The sequence below is a fragment of the Anabrus simplex genome, chromosome 1, assembly GCF_040414725.1.
Source record: "Anabrus simplex isolate iqAnaSimp1 chromosome 1, ASM4041472v1, whole genome shotgun sequence".
Taxonomy (NCBI): Eukaryota; Metazoa; Arthropoda; class Insecta; order Orthoptera; family Tettigoniidae; genus Anabrus; species Anabrus simplex.
This window is the reverse complement of record NC_090265.1, coordinates 390,446,322-390,463,525: the sequence shown is the minus strand read 5'-3', so window position 1 is coordinate 390,463,525 and position 17,204 is coordinate 390,446,322. Positions and strand designations below refer to the sequence as shown.

Here is a 17,204-nt window from a genome sequence, read left to right as displayed (position 1 = left end):
CCCTCGTACCACTTTTTAAATTTCGTGGCAGAGCCGGGAATCGAACCCGAGCCTCTGGGGGGTGGCAGCTAATCACACTAACCACTACACCAGGTAGTGCGTGGAAGTGGATTTGAGGTTGAGGTTTAGAAGAGACGGGAGTTGTTGATTAGCTGTTTATGGGTGGCGGAGGTGTTTGCTCGCTATTTAGTGAGCATTTATTTCTTTCTTGAGGAATGGACATCATGGGTAGGAGGCGGCGTGTTTACCCTCTCAGCTGGCACACTTGGTCTCTTCTCTTGGAACTGGGCAGACGGTGTGGTGGTGATGGTCGCCGCATCTATTACAGCGGGTCTCGTTTGGGCAGCTTTATCATTTATCAACAGATCACAAATTCAAGATTTGCTTCTGATTACTGATTGGTTGTAAGCGATCACGTGCTCACGCATGCGCACTACTGTTCACTTCGACAGCGTTATTCATTGCGAAGTAATTTAAATATACGGCTCATGCGATCTGTATTATTATCGTCGTATCCAAAGAGATATTTACTTAATTATTTAATATGTACTTACTCGACCGTGGATGTACGAGCATGTTACTGTAGAAGTACCTCTGAAGCAATAACTAGGAAATATTTATTTACTTAGTATGGTGCAAATGCTTTAGTTTCCCTCTCCTAATAGTTCTCAAGTATAGCCCTAGGTAAAGGTTCGTAGTGCATCTGCTACGTTCAGATTCAAATACTCTTATTTAATTTTGTAATCTGTACTGCTTTTTTTTTTTTTTTACAGACTTACCTACGTTTAACAGTAGATCAAAATACCAGGATTTTGATAGCAAGATGCCACTCTCATTAGGGTTTAGTCTTTTGAACAACTATATATTTGTTCTTCTTAATCCCTTTACCCTCTAAGGTGGGTTTTTCCCTCGGACTCAGCGAGGGATCCCACCTCTACCGCCTCAAGGGCTGTGTCCTGGAGCATGAGACTTTGGGTCGGGGAATACAACTGGGGAGAATGACCAGTACCTAGCCCAGGCGGCCTCACCTGCTATTCTGAACAGGGGCCTCACATACGGGAGATAGTGGGTTCGAATCCTACTGTCAGCAGCTCTGAAGATGGTTTTCTGTGGTTTCCCATTTTCACACCAGGCAAATGCTAGGGCTGTACCTTAATTAAGGTCACGGCCGCTTCCTTCCCATTCCTAGGCCTTTGCTGTCCCATCGTCGCCATAGGACCTATCTGTGTCGTTGCGACGTAAAACAAATAGCAAAAAAAGTTAACTGCAAATGGAAACGTGGGGACTTCGAAGAAAAGCAAGAAGCATCGGAAAAAGAAATTCAATATAAATAAGAGAAATCCGAAGTAAGAGGAGAGCGAGGGAGAAATTAGGAAGTTGGAATGAGTGAGGGAGGGAATGTCTGAATGCGGGTGTAAATTGGGTGTAACGCCTGTAAGGTAGATGACCAACTAAATAATTTCTTGGTTTCGTTACAACTGCATGTCCGGCGTACTGGTAAAAGGAATGATCGCTGGTCTGTTGATAAAGTTAGTGCCAATGCGGGTTAGTGGTTGGGATCACGACGAATTCATAGGATCACCGGAGCCATTACCCCAACTGTCTTAATTACAGGGGGGACTCTATGTCGCTTGGTTTAAAAAGTAGGTCATTGACCTCGCTTTGCGGGTCACGAACCTTACATGCGCTACTCCAAATTTACACCCGTATTCCGATACATCCTCCCTCACATATTCCAATTTCCTAATTCGTCCATCGCTGCCCTCTTACTAAGGATTCCTCTTATTGTTCATCGACTTTCATTTTCTGATATATCTTGCTTTCTTTCCAAGTCCCAGGTCTCCACGTGCAGTTCGCCATGACACCTTCCACATGCTCCCTTGGATATTGTCTCTTCACACATACTCAATTACATTATGTACCTACACTCGGTAAAAATGCTTCCCCTTCAAGGATCCCAGCTCTCACAGTCCGTAAACCGGTAACCCACTAGACCACCGAGACTTATGACATTTCCCTATATAACCACACCTATTTAGAGCACTGAATTTCTCGTTAGCTAAAATATATGCAATTGCGGCAGAATGCATGCTATATACTGTATGTCAATTCATAAATAAATTAAACATTTAACTCTGGTCTGAATTGATTTCAGTATGATGTCAAGGTCGATATATTCCTACAATAACAATTTACAGTCTGTGAAAATACAAATCGCCCCAGCGCGACCAGTACCGCCTATCTCATAATACTCATCCCGTCCATCATTATCTTTAAGACTTGTCACGCCTCCCAGCGGTATATGGATATGCTGTCTATTTGAACATTTTTCGTTGTGTTTAATTTGCTATGATAAGGTGTAGGAAAATTCAGTCAAATACATTATACTGTAGGAGTGCGTAAATTCGTGAAGCATACGTACATTCCTACAGTGCGGTACGGTACATTTAATTTTCTTCTGCATATTCGCATAGGAAAATTAAGTTAACAAAAATTGTTCTCATGGACTTTCTTTCTTAATTCAGGAGCAGGTTTAAATATGCGTCTGATTAAAAAATCACTGAACGTACTGGGGGTTTATAGGAAAATCAGAACAGGCTTTTTCAATTTTCTCTTATACCACTGATTTTCTGTGAAATCCTTAGACTATACATGAAACATTCCTTTATATTAAACAACTTTCTTTTATATTCATAATTTCGCTTACTCTTCAAATGACGGAGAAAATTAGTATTTTCTGTCTTGGATGACGGACACCCTCGCAGACCGACAGCGTACCCACCGGTTTCCTTGGCAACGTCTCTGGCTGATTGCCAGCAGAGAAGAAACGTAGTGCCATTTTCGTCATCATTCCTGTAAACTCATGGTTGTCCCTTGGGTAGAAGGCGAGAGAGACGTCAGGCTGCCATTCTGCGGGATATTTGAGGAATGCCGTTGGAGGTTACAATCGTCTTCGAATAACACTAATGGTGGCTGTTAATATTTCAAGAGTGCCGCCAGTGTAGCTAATTAATTCACACCGTAAATTGTTTTCTGACATTTTTACTGTATTTCTCTTCTACTTGTGTTTTCTGATTTAATTTGCTGCCTCTTCACTGCGCATAAATGTTTCCTCAGTTACCGCTTTCTTAAATCTATAACTCATATAATCAGAATTTAGTGAGGGCATTTCATTCATCCAATACATCCACTTGGTTTTACATACTTGTCCTATCCGGCTCTCCTCAGTTATCCTATTTTCAATCAATGTCGACTTTCCTAACAGTATTAATTTCTCACTTCATTTCTCCGTATGTATGCGAGTGCTATTCCCTAATAATTCCAAGCTGTTAAAATCTGTAACTTTTAGGCCCTAGAAAATCGAAATATGAAGACAATTTCAATGACGGTGCAGGTCGTCGTTTCTGTATAATGATTATCTGATCAGTAAGTCGTATCACAAAACAGATAGCACAATCGTCGCTCAATTTGGAGAGATCAACAACTTTGGTCCTATGACTTTTTGTTGTATCTCGATCCCTTATACGTTAGATAGAGCTGCATTTCTCGATTATAATCAAATCTCTCCAACTCGAATTTGCATGGCGTTAAGAAAAAGGGCCTGTCTTTATAATAAAAACTCCCAATCTTGATTGTGAATCGCAGTAGGTAAATGAGCTTGCAGTTATAGTAGAAACTCTGAAACTCGATTGTGAATGGCAGTATGAAACGTGGCCTACCATTACCACCAAAGTCCCCAACGAGCACCTTACGTCGGAAACAACGTCTAGGGTCTTCCCCGTGGTGTTTCTCGGATAGCGCTAAGAGACATGTAATTTAATATATTCTTACTCACTGCGTGTATAATTATTTACGTAGAAATTACAAGGTAGAATACCGTAACGAAGCACGCATACATTTCCTAGTAGTGTATAAGAAAATATCAAATAACTCGTTTGATATCTGTATAAACACCCAGACTATTCCGTAATTTTTAGATCATAAATATATCAAGACCTGCTGCTGGGTGAGTATACTCTATATGTGAAGTTTGGTCGAGATCTATCCAACCTCTTCACCGTGACAGTGAAAGCTAAAAACCACTGGTAAGATCGTGAGTTGCCCTAAAATGAATAAGTATCTGAAAACATGCAAAATGAACGGAATTACAGACAGCGGTCCCCCTACAACTTCATTATATAGATTTTATAAATTTAAAGAGTCCAAGTGACACTAAGTAAGCTCGTGTCCCCGTCCCTAGGTGGCGCAGCTCTTTTCAGGCACACCTCCAATGGAGGTGAGCTGCGTGTACCATTTTAATCACATACCAGCCCTCCCACCGAACTTAAATTTCTGGCAATTCACTGAATCGAATCCGGGGCTCCTTGGACGGCAGCTAACAGCACTAACCATTACACTATGGAGGCAGACGTAAATGGCACTTGAAAGTACCGTCAGGTAACAAAGGTTTAAAGGATGAGGTAGCAAGGCGTTAAAAGTCATCAGTAGAGCTGGGATTTCTATGTAATTACATATTTTGTTCCTTGCTATTTAGGTGCTGGGAAAAGTCATATGTTCACAAAACACTATATTAGGGTTATTATTACCGAATTTCATTTTACATATTTTTTTATATTTGTGGGCATTCTACATATTCTTAGTGATATTACATAAAATTACATATTTTAGAGTTTTCCTGTTTTCATATATAATAAATTGCTGAATTGAAGTTTCACACTTAATGTGGGGCTCTTGTCTGTTCTCTCAACAGGGGGATTAGGTAATTATGAGTGACAGGTATTTGAGAGGATGATAGGTGCATCGAAGGTTATTCTAATGGTTCCAATTAGCTGCAAGAAAACTGTTACTTTACATGTGTGATTCTTAAATCTTTCATCCCTTTTAGAGTTAATTGCTTTACAACTAGCCACTTTCATGTTGGAGTTTCCAGGAATATTTTTTAAGCGCATTTCTGTGACCTCTTTGTTATGTGCTTAGGAATTTCCAAATCTGTTGCTAGAGCTGTCTTCCTTTGAAATGTCACAATTAGGTTTTAGTTTCTTTTGAACAGCTGAAGAACATAGTTCATGAACATCAGTTTCCTCTAGAGTCAATATGGCACCAGTAGCGTCCTCGCTGGCTTTAAAGTTAAAATCATGGACTGCAGTTGACGAGTCATTTGCAACTGATGGCAAAGTAGTGATTTGCCAAGTATGCAACAAACATATCTCATGTTCCATGAAATCCCAGCTTGAGCAACATGCACGAAGTGCTCTGCATAGAAAAAACCAACAGTTAGGTCTACAAAAGAAACAAATCCTTTTAACACAAATGCAGCCTCCACCTTCAAGTGACCCTTTTTATAAAGATTTATGCAGTGCAATGATTGCAGCCAATATTCCATGGTATAAACTTGAAGTGCCTGAATTCACACATCTTTTCTGGAAAAATACTGCAAGCAACATGTTCCTAACCAATCAACACTACGCAAGAATTATCTTCAAGTCTGCTACGACGAGGTAATGCACAAAATAAGACAGCATATAGGAAATTCTTTCATATGGGTTGCTATTGATGAAACAACAGATGCTAAGGGTAGATTTATTGCAAATCTTGTGGTGGGGAAGCTACAACCTGACAGCGCCTCAAAACCATGTTTGATCTACTTTAAAGAGCTAGACTATACAAATCACCCAACTATTTGCGAGATTTGTGAATGATGGATTAAGAGCTCTGTGACTGGCTGAGATGAAAAAGGAAAAGGTATTAGTGATGTATTCTGATGCTGCAGCATGTATGTTTAAGGCTGCAACTGCTTTGAAGGTGTTTTGTCCCAATATGTTCCATTTAACATACTTGGCTCATGGACTGCAACGTGTTGCCGAAGATATTAGAGATAAGTTTCCACAAGTGAATAGATTAATTTCAGCAACAAAAAAGTTTTTCTAAAAGCTCAACGAGTGCTATCTTACAAACAGCAATTGCCAGAGATACCACTGCTGCCAGAACCAGTGTTAACGAGGTGGGGGGACATGGATAGAAGCAGTTAACACGCGAGAGGTCACCCGTTTTAGAACGCGAGAGGTCGCGCGAAGGCAAATTGCTCACGCTTCATATTTTAATGAGCTGCTGTTTTCCTTTGGCGGTGAATGCTCTGATAAAAATATTAATATGTACCCTGTGTAACTGCATTTCGACTAGTACTAACATAATTACCCAGTAACAATAATTTCTCAATGTACAAAAATTAATGAATTTTTTCGCAAAATCTGGTAAAGTTACGAGAGTTTTAAAAGAGCACGAGAGGTCGCACGTGAGCAAATTGCCGCAACGTTTCCATTTGTACATTTCAGTGAATGATTTGGTCACAATTGAAGATAAAACTACAGCACCACACTTCACTGAAAGCCACCATAAACCTCATGAACTTTACTTAAGAAACTTTCTTGGAAATGCAGTCATGTAAGAATGCACTACGCGAGGGGTCACGTGAAGGCAGTACGCCGTGGCAGATGCGAGAGTGAAAGAAAACTTAAACTACTCCGGAACGCAGCAGGCAATTCACTGACGATAATCAACGTCAGGCGAGAGAGAGGGAGGGAAGGGATGAAACGAGAGCCCTACGCCCTACAGCGGCTAGCAACGAAATTATTAACAAATATTTAAAAGTGCGGCAAATTGCCGCGGGTGCAAACTCTTGCGTGTTAAATTCTATAGTCAGCATCTAGATGCTAAAAGACCGTGGGAGATTCTCTTGATCCTGAAAATGCTGTATGTATTAGTGAAACACGAACTGCCTTTAGTGACTTCAAAGTGGTCTCCTCAGTCACCTACATCAGGGGCAACTTCTGCTGGCTTCCAGAAACCATCAAACGTCTAGAAACATCAGGACTGTCACTACAAGATTCTATTGCCATCACAGAGGATGCTATTGAAAAACTAAGTGCTGTGCATGGGGAAACTGGTGCAAGTGTATTGAGTAAATTGCAAAACGTGTTGAAGAGAAATCCTGGTTATTCAACATTTCACAGTGTGTGCCGAATTCTAAATGGAGGTGACGTTGATCCTCCCGAGGACATTTCTCCAGCAAAAATTCCTCTCCTAAAATTTGCTCAACTTACATTATGTGATGCTGAAAGATCTTTCTCTGCATACAAGAACATCCCAAGTGACAAACGCCTTTCCATGACCGCAGGGAACATCGAAAAATACTTAATAGTTCACTGTGCTACAAAATTTAAGGAATAAACGTGCTTTGAGTGTTGAAAATAATAAGTTTCTATTGAATGTCTGTGTGATATATTCATATAATATGACTCCAAAGAACATTGAAAAATACTTAATTGTTCACTGTGCTGCAAAATGTAATATAAAGCGTATTCAGTGTGTTGTAACTGTCAAAAAAGTAAGTTTATATTAATTATATGATATTACATATTTTGCCCATTCTACATATTTTGGTGCTTTTTGTTACATATTTATGTACATATTATGCCACTTGATACTACATAAAAATCCCAGCTCTAGTCATCAGATATTGAAAACAAGCATACTTCATTGCATCCACTTATGCTCAATAAATAAGACAAAGTAATTGTTTTATAGAAAATGTAAACACTGTCCAGTCCATTTATTGACAAATTCACATCATCAAGCACTGTACAGTAACACAAATGAACACCATACAAATGTATGCAATCCACGACAAATAATAGGTATCAAATTAAGGTGCAGGTTTACGTTTTGCCACCGGTGAGGTTTGTTATCACCAGTTTTCCTTTTCGACAAGATTTCAAACCTAGTGTAATTTCATTCGGTAATTGAAGAAATGAAGGTGATCTACTTGTAATCCATTTTTGCCATGAATAAGCTACTATAATAATAATAACAAAATCGTTTGCGGGAAATTTTGAAATAAACGTATAATTTTGTTATAACGTATCCCACGTCACTGAAGTTTCTTCTATGTAATTCGTAATAGTCTAAACGTAGGAAATTTACAGGGTGTTTTCCAGGAAATGCAACTCGCTGCTGTTAGTTGCTGGGATTTTTGGTCGCGCGGAAAGGTGAACATCTGGTGGCGAGCACGCTGCATGTTACTGCTGCCCAAACGGAAAACAATAGCCCAAGTACATCTGATACACTCCAACAAAATGCCTTCCATACTGAACATAGTCACGCTGACGGAATCAGGTAGACTTCTCCTATCTCGTCGCGGGAGATGGCTTGACCCATCAGCGTCTAACATGGATGCATAACCCAGCAAATGGTAGAAGCACTAAAGAACAGCGCGCGGCAAGCGAGGGACCAGCATCTAGGAAGTTCGCCTTCAGCCGGGAAAGTACTTCGCAATAACTGTGCATCAACGTCTAACGTAGGTCAGACCACGTGCAAGAAGTTTGACAGAACTATACCTTTCGCTTTACGTTTTTAGGTATTTAGGAGGAGAGGAAAGGAGAGTTACTGGGCCGTAATGGAAGTTAACAAAATATCAGTACTTCCACTTTCTCTATAATTCTTTGCAATTAGTTAAATCTGCTTTATAGTCCTAATATTAAAGGAAGCATTCTGACAGCTAGCGAAGGGAGAGTCCGTTTACTGCCTACCTGGCTAGATAGAAGGGAGTAGTGGTATAGTAGCCATCGAAATATGGGCGGGCCCACTGCAGTCGCCATGGAGACGAGTCTGCCGTCCACTTGGAATTGCTTGGAATTGCCATACTTTTCACGTTTCACCAACGGCACTACAGTAGATCTTCCTTTCTGCGCTAGTTGTCAGAACGCTTCTTTTAATATCAGGACCATAGTAGTATAGAGTACTGTATATTGCTAGAACGGGTTATGTTGTTGTTACCCGATCGTAATGTTATTTGAAATCATTATTGTGAATATTCATATCTAAACTATTACAATAATGTAGATGAAGAAAAACATTGTTATATCATGAATTTGTTATTCTACTCTTACATGTATGATGTGGGCTTGAATCTCGTCAGCTGTCATGCTGCCGCTCGTTGGTAGCTGCCGCATGCCTTTCGCTATAGGATACTATCGGAAAACCAGTGCATGGGTCGCATTTTCCGGAAAACACTCCAAATACCTCTCGCTTGTTTACATCAATCGGCAAAAGCGTTTGAATTTTTAACATATCACATTCGTTTGACTTATGGAGGCACAGATAATAGTCTATTGCTCATCTTATTTATTGTCCTCTACGCTGGTCTCGATGTAAAGTGGGGAAGTCTGGTGATCAGGAAAGGAGCCCTGCTGCTTAGGATGCACTTGCTGGTCATGAACGGCTGCTACAGGAATGGCCCCAAAGTAATGGGCTTTCTGCGAGTACGTGAACGGCCTGTTAGTTTCTGGATTACGCTCTGGTATGGGAGCGGTGTATAGGGGCAGACCAGCATTTTTAAAGGACTCTCTCTGCCATGGAGGGACCTGGAAATCATGCACTGCAGCCACGGGGATAGCACCAAAGTAAGCCGCCTGTTGTGAATGACTCAGAGACTCAGCCGGTACGTTTCCTGATTTACCTTTATCCTCATCTTCTGTGATAGTTTTCACTTGAACGTAAATGGGAATTGGATGCTGAAAGCTGTAGAAGAATCCTTGGTTTTTAACTGGTTCTATTTTATTTTCTCCTTTTGCTAGAATATTTTTATCCTCCATTTTTTCAAAGGTCCTTTCAGCAGTTTTGTCTTCCTCTTTGCTGTTCTCCACACTTTGTGCAACATTGGATGAGGCTTCTTTATCACTATCTACCAAATCAATATTGGTACTTTTTCCAGTCCTCAAGCTGTTGGTTTCTCCACCAACACTATCAGAGCTTTCAACAATAACAGCATCCCTGTTAGCGTCATGAATTTGAGTTGGGTCGTAAAGATTCTGAGGAAACTTGTCGAGATTTGGATACCTGATAAGTTCAGTACCATCATCTTCTTGTACATTACTGTTATCGCTCTCAACCACCACACTGTCAGATAACGTACCGGTGTTGTGTTGAGGGCTTTGAACCAGAGACTGCTGTGTTAATGCATTATCATACAATGTGCCTAAAGCCTCAAGCTGTTTCAGTTGCTGCTCCTGATGTTTCTTCTGTTCAAGTAAGAACTGCTGAACGGATGCATTGTTCGCGCCTGCTTCGCCACTTTGAGGGATGTCGGGCTTTGGTTGGTGTGCTGATTCGTTTGAGGAGAACTCGTCTTCTTTGTGTCCTGCTGCTTCCAACTGCTGCTGGTGATGCAATAAGGTCTGCTGATAAAAATGTAAGTGTTGTTCCTTAGCCAATTGTACCTCTGGTGTATCCTGGATGGGCTGAGGTAGTCCGAGTAGCACTGAGGGTAGATTATTTCCCGCTGAATGGAATCCAGCACCATTGTCCCAGTACTGCACCTAAAAGAGCGACATAAAACATATTGTAATGTGTCATTGGTAAAGAATTGAATGAAACACATACTACAAATAAATCACTAGCACACAATACAATTTGTTTTCAGCGAAAATCCTATTTCAAGTCAAGCCAGTTTGGTCTTCACCTCAGTATTATTAGAGTATCTTCTATCTGACCTAGATATTGGCAACATCCAAGTCAATAGCACGAAATAGTCAAAATCGGTTTAATATGTCGTGAGTTTTTATCAAACTGTCAGTACTTATTTATCAGTGGTCTGTTTAAGCTATTTTAAGGTTGTCACGCACAGTAAATTAGTGGCTCTGAAAGAAATCACATTGTTGACATGTGAGAGTGCGATGCGTCGTTGTAGTAAACTGCACGAGGGTGCAGTGTCTCTTTTGTGTAGAGAATGAGCAGAGACTAGTTTAAATACGCACAAATTGCACGGAGAGGTCATTCTGGATGTCCGACACTGACAAATTATTAGAGAGAACCGTTATCTCATATGGATATCCATGAGTGACTGTCTGCGTCAGTACCACCGGGCGAGTTGGCCGTGCGGTTACGGGTGCGCAGCTGTGAGCTTGCATCCGGCAGATAGTGGGTTCGAAACCTACTGTAAGCAGCCCTGAAGATGGTTTTCCGTGGCTTCCCATTTTCACGCCAGCAAATGCTTGGGCTGTACCTTAATTAAGGCCACGGTCACTTCCTTCCCACTCCTAGCCCTTTCCTGTCCCACTGCCGACATAATGCCTATCTGTGCCGGTGCCCACGTAAAGCAAATTTTTAAAAAAGATAACATAACCACGTTGTCCATTATCTTCTCCAACAGTTTGGCATTTATTACATTATAGTTTCCGTATTCGTCGCCATCTCTGAAGGCTTCCAGGCTGCAATGGGAGATTGAACTCTGTCGCTAGATTGAGGAATTGCGTTTACAAATAATCACGCTTCTGTTTAGCCGACGAACATGATAGACCAGAGTCCATTTCGTCCCGCGGGTGCCCAGCACTGTAAGCAGGCCATGAGCGTATGCTATTCAGCCAGTGACGTTTTGATTACGTCACAAGCCGTCAAGGTTGGGCAAAGTTCTTCCAGTCACTCTCGATCACTACGGCGATACACGAGTTTGAAATGGAGGCAGATAATAATGAAAGAAAGAGGGCATAAATCCTCGTCATTTTCAATTTGCGTTGTAATAATTAAGTTATTAATGTTCATTGCAGTTTATGCATTTTGACCGGATATAATAAAGAATTAGGCCTACAGCCTCAAATATTTGTGTAATGTACGTAATGAATTACAATTTTCACTATTTTTTTTTTGCTAGGGGGCTTTACGTCGCACCGACACAGATAGGTCTTATGGCGACGATGGGATAGGAAAGGCCTAGGAGTTTGAAGGAAGCGGCCGTGGCCTTAATTAAGGTACAGCCCCAGCATTTGCCTGGTGTGAAAATGGGAAACCTCGGAAAACCATTTTCAGGGCTGCCGATAGTGGGATTCGAACGTACTATCTCCCGGATGCAAGCTCACAGCCTCGCGCCTCTACGCGCACGGCCAACTCGCCCGGTATATTAAATTTTAAGGGGTGCTTTCGAAGCATTTGTTTGCCCGGAAGAACGTGGGTTCGAATCCCCGTCAGGAAGTCGGAAAATGTAAGAAAAGAGATTTCCACTTTCGGAGGTGCACATGGCCCTGAGGTTCACCCAGCCTACACCAAAAATGAGTACCAGGTTAATTCCTGGGGGCAAAGGCGGCCGGGAATAGAGCTAACCACTCAACCCCATCAAGTGCCGAGGTTACGGATAGTGGAAGCCTTTACCTTCCACCCCTCCAAGGGCCTTCATGGCCTGTACAGAGATAACTTTAGTTTTCTTAGAAGCATTTCTAATATAATACAGACTTAAGATGGATAATCTGTGGCTTGTGGTTACTTGGGTTTTAATTATCTGATAAACTCACCAACAATCCAATCATGCTTACCGGGAATAACTTCAGTTAGGTCATTTATCTACTCGGTAGGTACACTTACAATGTTGTTGTACTTCGATGTAATTAAGGCTAACATGAGGATGTGCCACGTTGATGTTAACAACTGGGAGACACCGAGCTCGATAGCTGCAGTCGCTTAAGTGCGGCCAGTATCCAGTATTCGGGAGATAGTAGGTTCGAACCCCACTGTCGGCAGCCCTGAAAATGGTTTTCCGTGGTTTCCCATTTTCACACCAGGCAAATGCTGGGGCTGTACCTTAATTAAGGCCACGGCCGCTTCCTTCCCACTCCTAGCCCTTTCCTGTCCCATTGTCGCCATAAGACCTATCTGCGTCAGTGCGACGTAAAGCAACTAACGTAATGACAATCGAACGTCACTGTTCCCTTCCCTGTAAAGAGCGTTCGCTCTCTCGCTTCACTGTGACGTATGCTTGCTACGTAAACTGCCCACATTTACGTCACGTCAGCCTCGCCGCACTGAGCTAGCCTCAACAGGCGCCCAGCTGAGCATCTCTGGTATAGATGCAAACTTATCAGACGATAACCCGGTTAGTGGCGTCTGCAGGACTGTACCCACACAAGGTATACCACACCAAAAAAAAAAAGACGTGTGATCTGGAGTGCTGTTAAGCTCAATACTCAGTTAAAAACCTGGCAGCTTCGAGCTCAGGTTTACCAGATATGATTGTTGTAGGTTAGTATGCAAACTTCCTTAAGCAAGTAGCAAGTTGCATCCATCCCTTTCTGAAGTTCCGTAGGTAAGTTGTATGAATTGTAGGTGTTCTGATAGGTCGTATTCCTAATATTTATACAAATCTCACTGCAGAACCATTGTTCAGGTAAGAATACACTTGCAGCTTGCTTAAATAAGTTTGCATACAAACCTATTCGTGCTTAGAAATACGGGCTCTTGAAACACTACCAGAACTACTGTACCAAGTATATGCATACTTTTTTGCCGGTATTTGTGGTAAAGAAAACACGTAATTTTGCAAGGGAAATTAATTTTATGTTTATTAAAATATTGGCCATCGGCTTGTAAGTTATGAATACCATGCGAGAAAAACTGCTTATCTTTTGCGGCAAACCATTCCTCGAGCCACTTCCCAACTATCTCGAAATTGCTGAAGTGTTGCTCTGAGAGCGCGTGCCCCATTGATGCGAAGAGGTGATAGTCAGATGGCGCCAGATCGGGGCAGTACGGCGGGTGCGGAAGGATGCTCCATCCAAGCGATTTCAAGGTGTCTTTCACTGGTTTTGCTGTGTGAGACGGTTCATTGTCGTGTAACAAAATCACTTTGTCATGTCGTTTGGCCCATTCTGGTCGTCTTTCGATCAATGCGTGATTTAAATTAATATTTTTTTGCGATACCGTTGTGCATTAACTTTTGTCGTCTGCCAGAGCGCGCACTGTCTTTCACATCGAAATCACCACGTTTAAATTGTCGAAACCATGTATCACATATTCTAATCAATGGAGCGTGTTCACCATATGTTTTTACCAGCAAACTATGACTTTCCACAGCCTTTTTCTTTTGATTAAATAAGAAAAGCAATGCGTGCTACAAAAGTCTTTTTCAGGCACAGAGGTCGACATGATCACTGAACGATACAACACAGACACTAGTTGGTAGATTAATGTCAGACGAACAAACTGACGTATGTGTCAAATCCATACGCTGCTTAATGTTCGCTGGCGCCATCTCTTAGTGAAACCGGAAAACATTTATGCTTACACCTGATACCTTGAGTAATTTTTCCACCTCCAAGCCAGCCGCTCCATGTGAGCGGGGGCACTGAAATAATCCACGGAACCTGTTGAGGTTATGACAACAAAAAATTGTATTGGGTATTAATTAGTAAACAATAATAGATACCTTGACTGCTCGACCGTCCGGGTCGAGATAACTGTAGGCTCCTCTCACGCTGCCATCCCTGCTCCGTTCCTCCACTCGAGACTGGTCGGGAGACAGGTAGCCGAACACAGCACGTCCCTTGCCGTCCTGGGAATGAAACTGGGCCGTCTCACCTTCCTCGGCGTCTACTGGGAGAGTTTTACGTGTGGGTTCCGGCACTAAAGTACCCGCATGCTGTGCCAGAACTACAGCAGCGTCACTGGGTGCCAAGTAGAAGAACTGTGGAGGGTAAGATAGCCCATAACCCTGCTGTGCTTTCGAGAGCGTAGCCAGAAGAACGATGCTCGCCTGAAACAACCAAACACTTTGTGTTACTAGCAGAGCACGATTTATTTATTTATTTATTTATTTATTTATTTATTTATTTATTTATTTTATTTATTTATTTATTTATTTATTTATTTATTTATTTATTTATTTATTTATTTAGAATCAACTCGGTTGAAATGGCGACCACGAGTTTAGTAACAATGTAGTCTGGATGTGATCCCGGAATCGGGAGCAGAATAAGCAAAACAATCACGGACGTGAAATACTCATGAAAGGGAGATGAATATCGGTTATAAAATATCAAATATACTCTCTACAATAATCCTCTCATAAACAGGATATCAATTCTAGTGTGGACTATATTCATTTTGAAAAGATACATCAAAACATGGTCATCAGAAGAAGTCAGAACTAGCAAAGTGAGAGGGTGTTGTTTTCCTAGACATCTCACAGGTCGCATTATACGATGTTAGAGGAATCAACACACCTAAGTAGGAAATTACGAAAAACCTCCACACATTGTTGATCGGACAGTAGAATAGAAGATATTTCTCTTAATTTGATCGTGGTAAATCAGTGATGTGCGCAGTAAGAAATATTTTGGTAAATTACGACCAGTTCAGCCAACAAAATCAACAGAAAATGTTTTCTTAAAAGATATGCCCAGATTCAAATATACAGGCATGACTTCATCGAACCATGAGAGAAGCCTATCATGATAATGACCAGCAGTCGGAGAAAATTCTCAGCGGCTGACTGTGTTTAATGTTCACCTTCTACATTCAAGGTGGTGAGATCGAATTCCTATCTCGGGCACAATTGAAGGAATCTGACATTTTTAAAAGCTGTAACAATTAAATGAATGTTAATTATCATCGCGTGTGACATTGGACTGATGCTTTACAAGCACACACCCACTGAGTCAAAATTCCAATGGTCTCTTAGACTTTGAAAACTTGAGGTTACCAAATTTCGGATAAAGTCGCAACAGGCAGATGAACAGCAAATTACAGAATCGGCTAATGAAATTGAAAATGGTGTAAAATAACATATTCCACAGGTGTATGTTTCACAAGTCACGAGATTCGATATTGACATCTGAGCAGCTGATCAAAACACTCAATCAATCAAGCCCACCATATTCACCAGATATTCTCGCCATATGACCTCTTCAGAATTCTCTGATTGAAAAATCACTTGAAGCTTTCTGTACGGTTAAGAAGAGGAGGCTCCGAATATAGTGTATCCGGGCTGATTGCATCTTAGTAGCGCCCAATGAAACTTCCGGAATTTGAGCAGTTTACAAGTAGTTTATCACTGATGACAGATCCTATATCTGACCTTGTTAATCGCAACGTTTCATCAGTTCTAGTCTAACAGTCAATCAAATCAATCAATCAATCAATACTGATTTGCATTTGGGGCAGTCGCCCAGGTAGCAGATTCCCTGTCTGTTGTTTTCCTAGCATTTTCTTAAATTATTTCTAAGAAATTGGAAATGTATTCAACATCTCCCTTGGTAAGTTATTCCAGTCCCTACCTCCCATCCCTATAAGTGAATATTTTCCCCAGTTTGTCTTCTTGAATTCCAACTTAATATTGTGATCTTTCCTACTTTTAAATACGCCACTCAAACTTATTCGTCTAATAATTTCATTCCACGCCATCTCTCCGCTGACAGCTCGGAACATACCACTTAGTCGAGCAGCTCGTCTCCTTTCTCCCAAGTCTTCCCAGCTCAAACTTTGCAACATTTTTGTGACGCTACTCTTTTGTACGAAATCACCCAGAACAAATCGAGCTGCTTTTCTTTGGATTTTGTCCAGTTCTTGAATCAGGTAATCCAGGTGAGGGTCCCATATACTGGAACCATACTGTAGTCGGGGTCTTACCAGAGATTTATATGCCCTCTCCTTTACATCCTTACTACAACCCCTAAACACCCTTTACAATCCAATTTATGTGATTACCCCAGTGAAGATCTTTCCTTATATTAACACTTAGATACTTACAATGATCCGCAAAAGCAACTTTCAACCCATCAACGCAGTAATTAAAACTGAGAGGGCTTTTCCTATTTGTGAAACTCACAACCTGACTTTTAACCCCGTTTATCAACATACCATTGCTTGGTGTCCATCTCACAACATTATCGAGGTCCCTTTGCAGTTGCCCACAATCTTGTAACTTAATTATTACTCTATACCTCTATACGTCTGATTCCAATTTTTTACTCATATCATGTATATACATATAAGAAAACATAAAGGTCCAATAATACTGCCTTGAGGAATTAACCTCTTAATTATTACAGGATCAGATAAAGCTCCGTCTACTCTAATTCCCTGAGATCTATTTTCTAGAAATATAGGAACCCATTCAGTCACTCTTTTGTCTAGTCAATTGCACTCATTTTTTCCAGTAGTCTTCCATGGTCCACCCTATCAAATGCTTTAGACAGGTCAATCGCGACACAGTCCATTTGACCTCCAGAATCCAAGATATCTGCTATATCTTGCTGGAATCCTACAAGTTGATCTTCAGTGGAATAACCTTTCCTAAAACCGAACTACCTTCTATCGAACCAGTTATTAATTTCGCAAGCATGTCTAACATGATCAGAAAGAATGCCTTCCCAAAGCTTACATAC

At 41.1% G+C, this 17,204-nt stretch overlaps 1 protein-coding gene across 2 annotated transcripts in view; it reads right to left on the bottom strand.

Moving 5' to 3' along the window:
* Nucleotides 1-7,573: 7,573 nt before the first annotated feature.
* LOC136866443 (uncharacterized) overlaps nucleotides 7,574-17,204 on the bottom strand; it is a 56,933-nt gene continuing 47,302 nt past the window's right edge. For both annotated transcript variants that reach the window (XM_067143402.2, XM_067143393.2), the window contains exons 2-3: nucleotides 14,246-14,572; nucleotides 7,574-10,373 (exon numbers count right to left, since the gene is read on the bottom strand). In XM_067143402.2, the coding sequence (XP_066999503.2) occupies nucleotides 9,177-10,373; nucleotides 14,246-14,572 (1,524 nt within the window). In that variant the 3' untranslated portion in view covers nucleotides 7,574-9,176. The remainder of the gene's footprint in view (nucleotides 10,374-14,245; nucleotides 14,573-17,204) is intronic.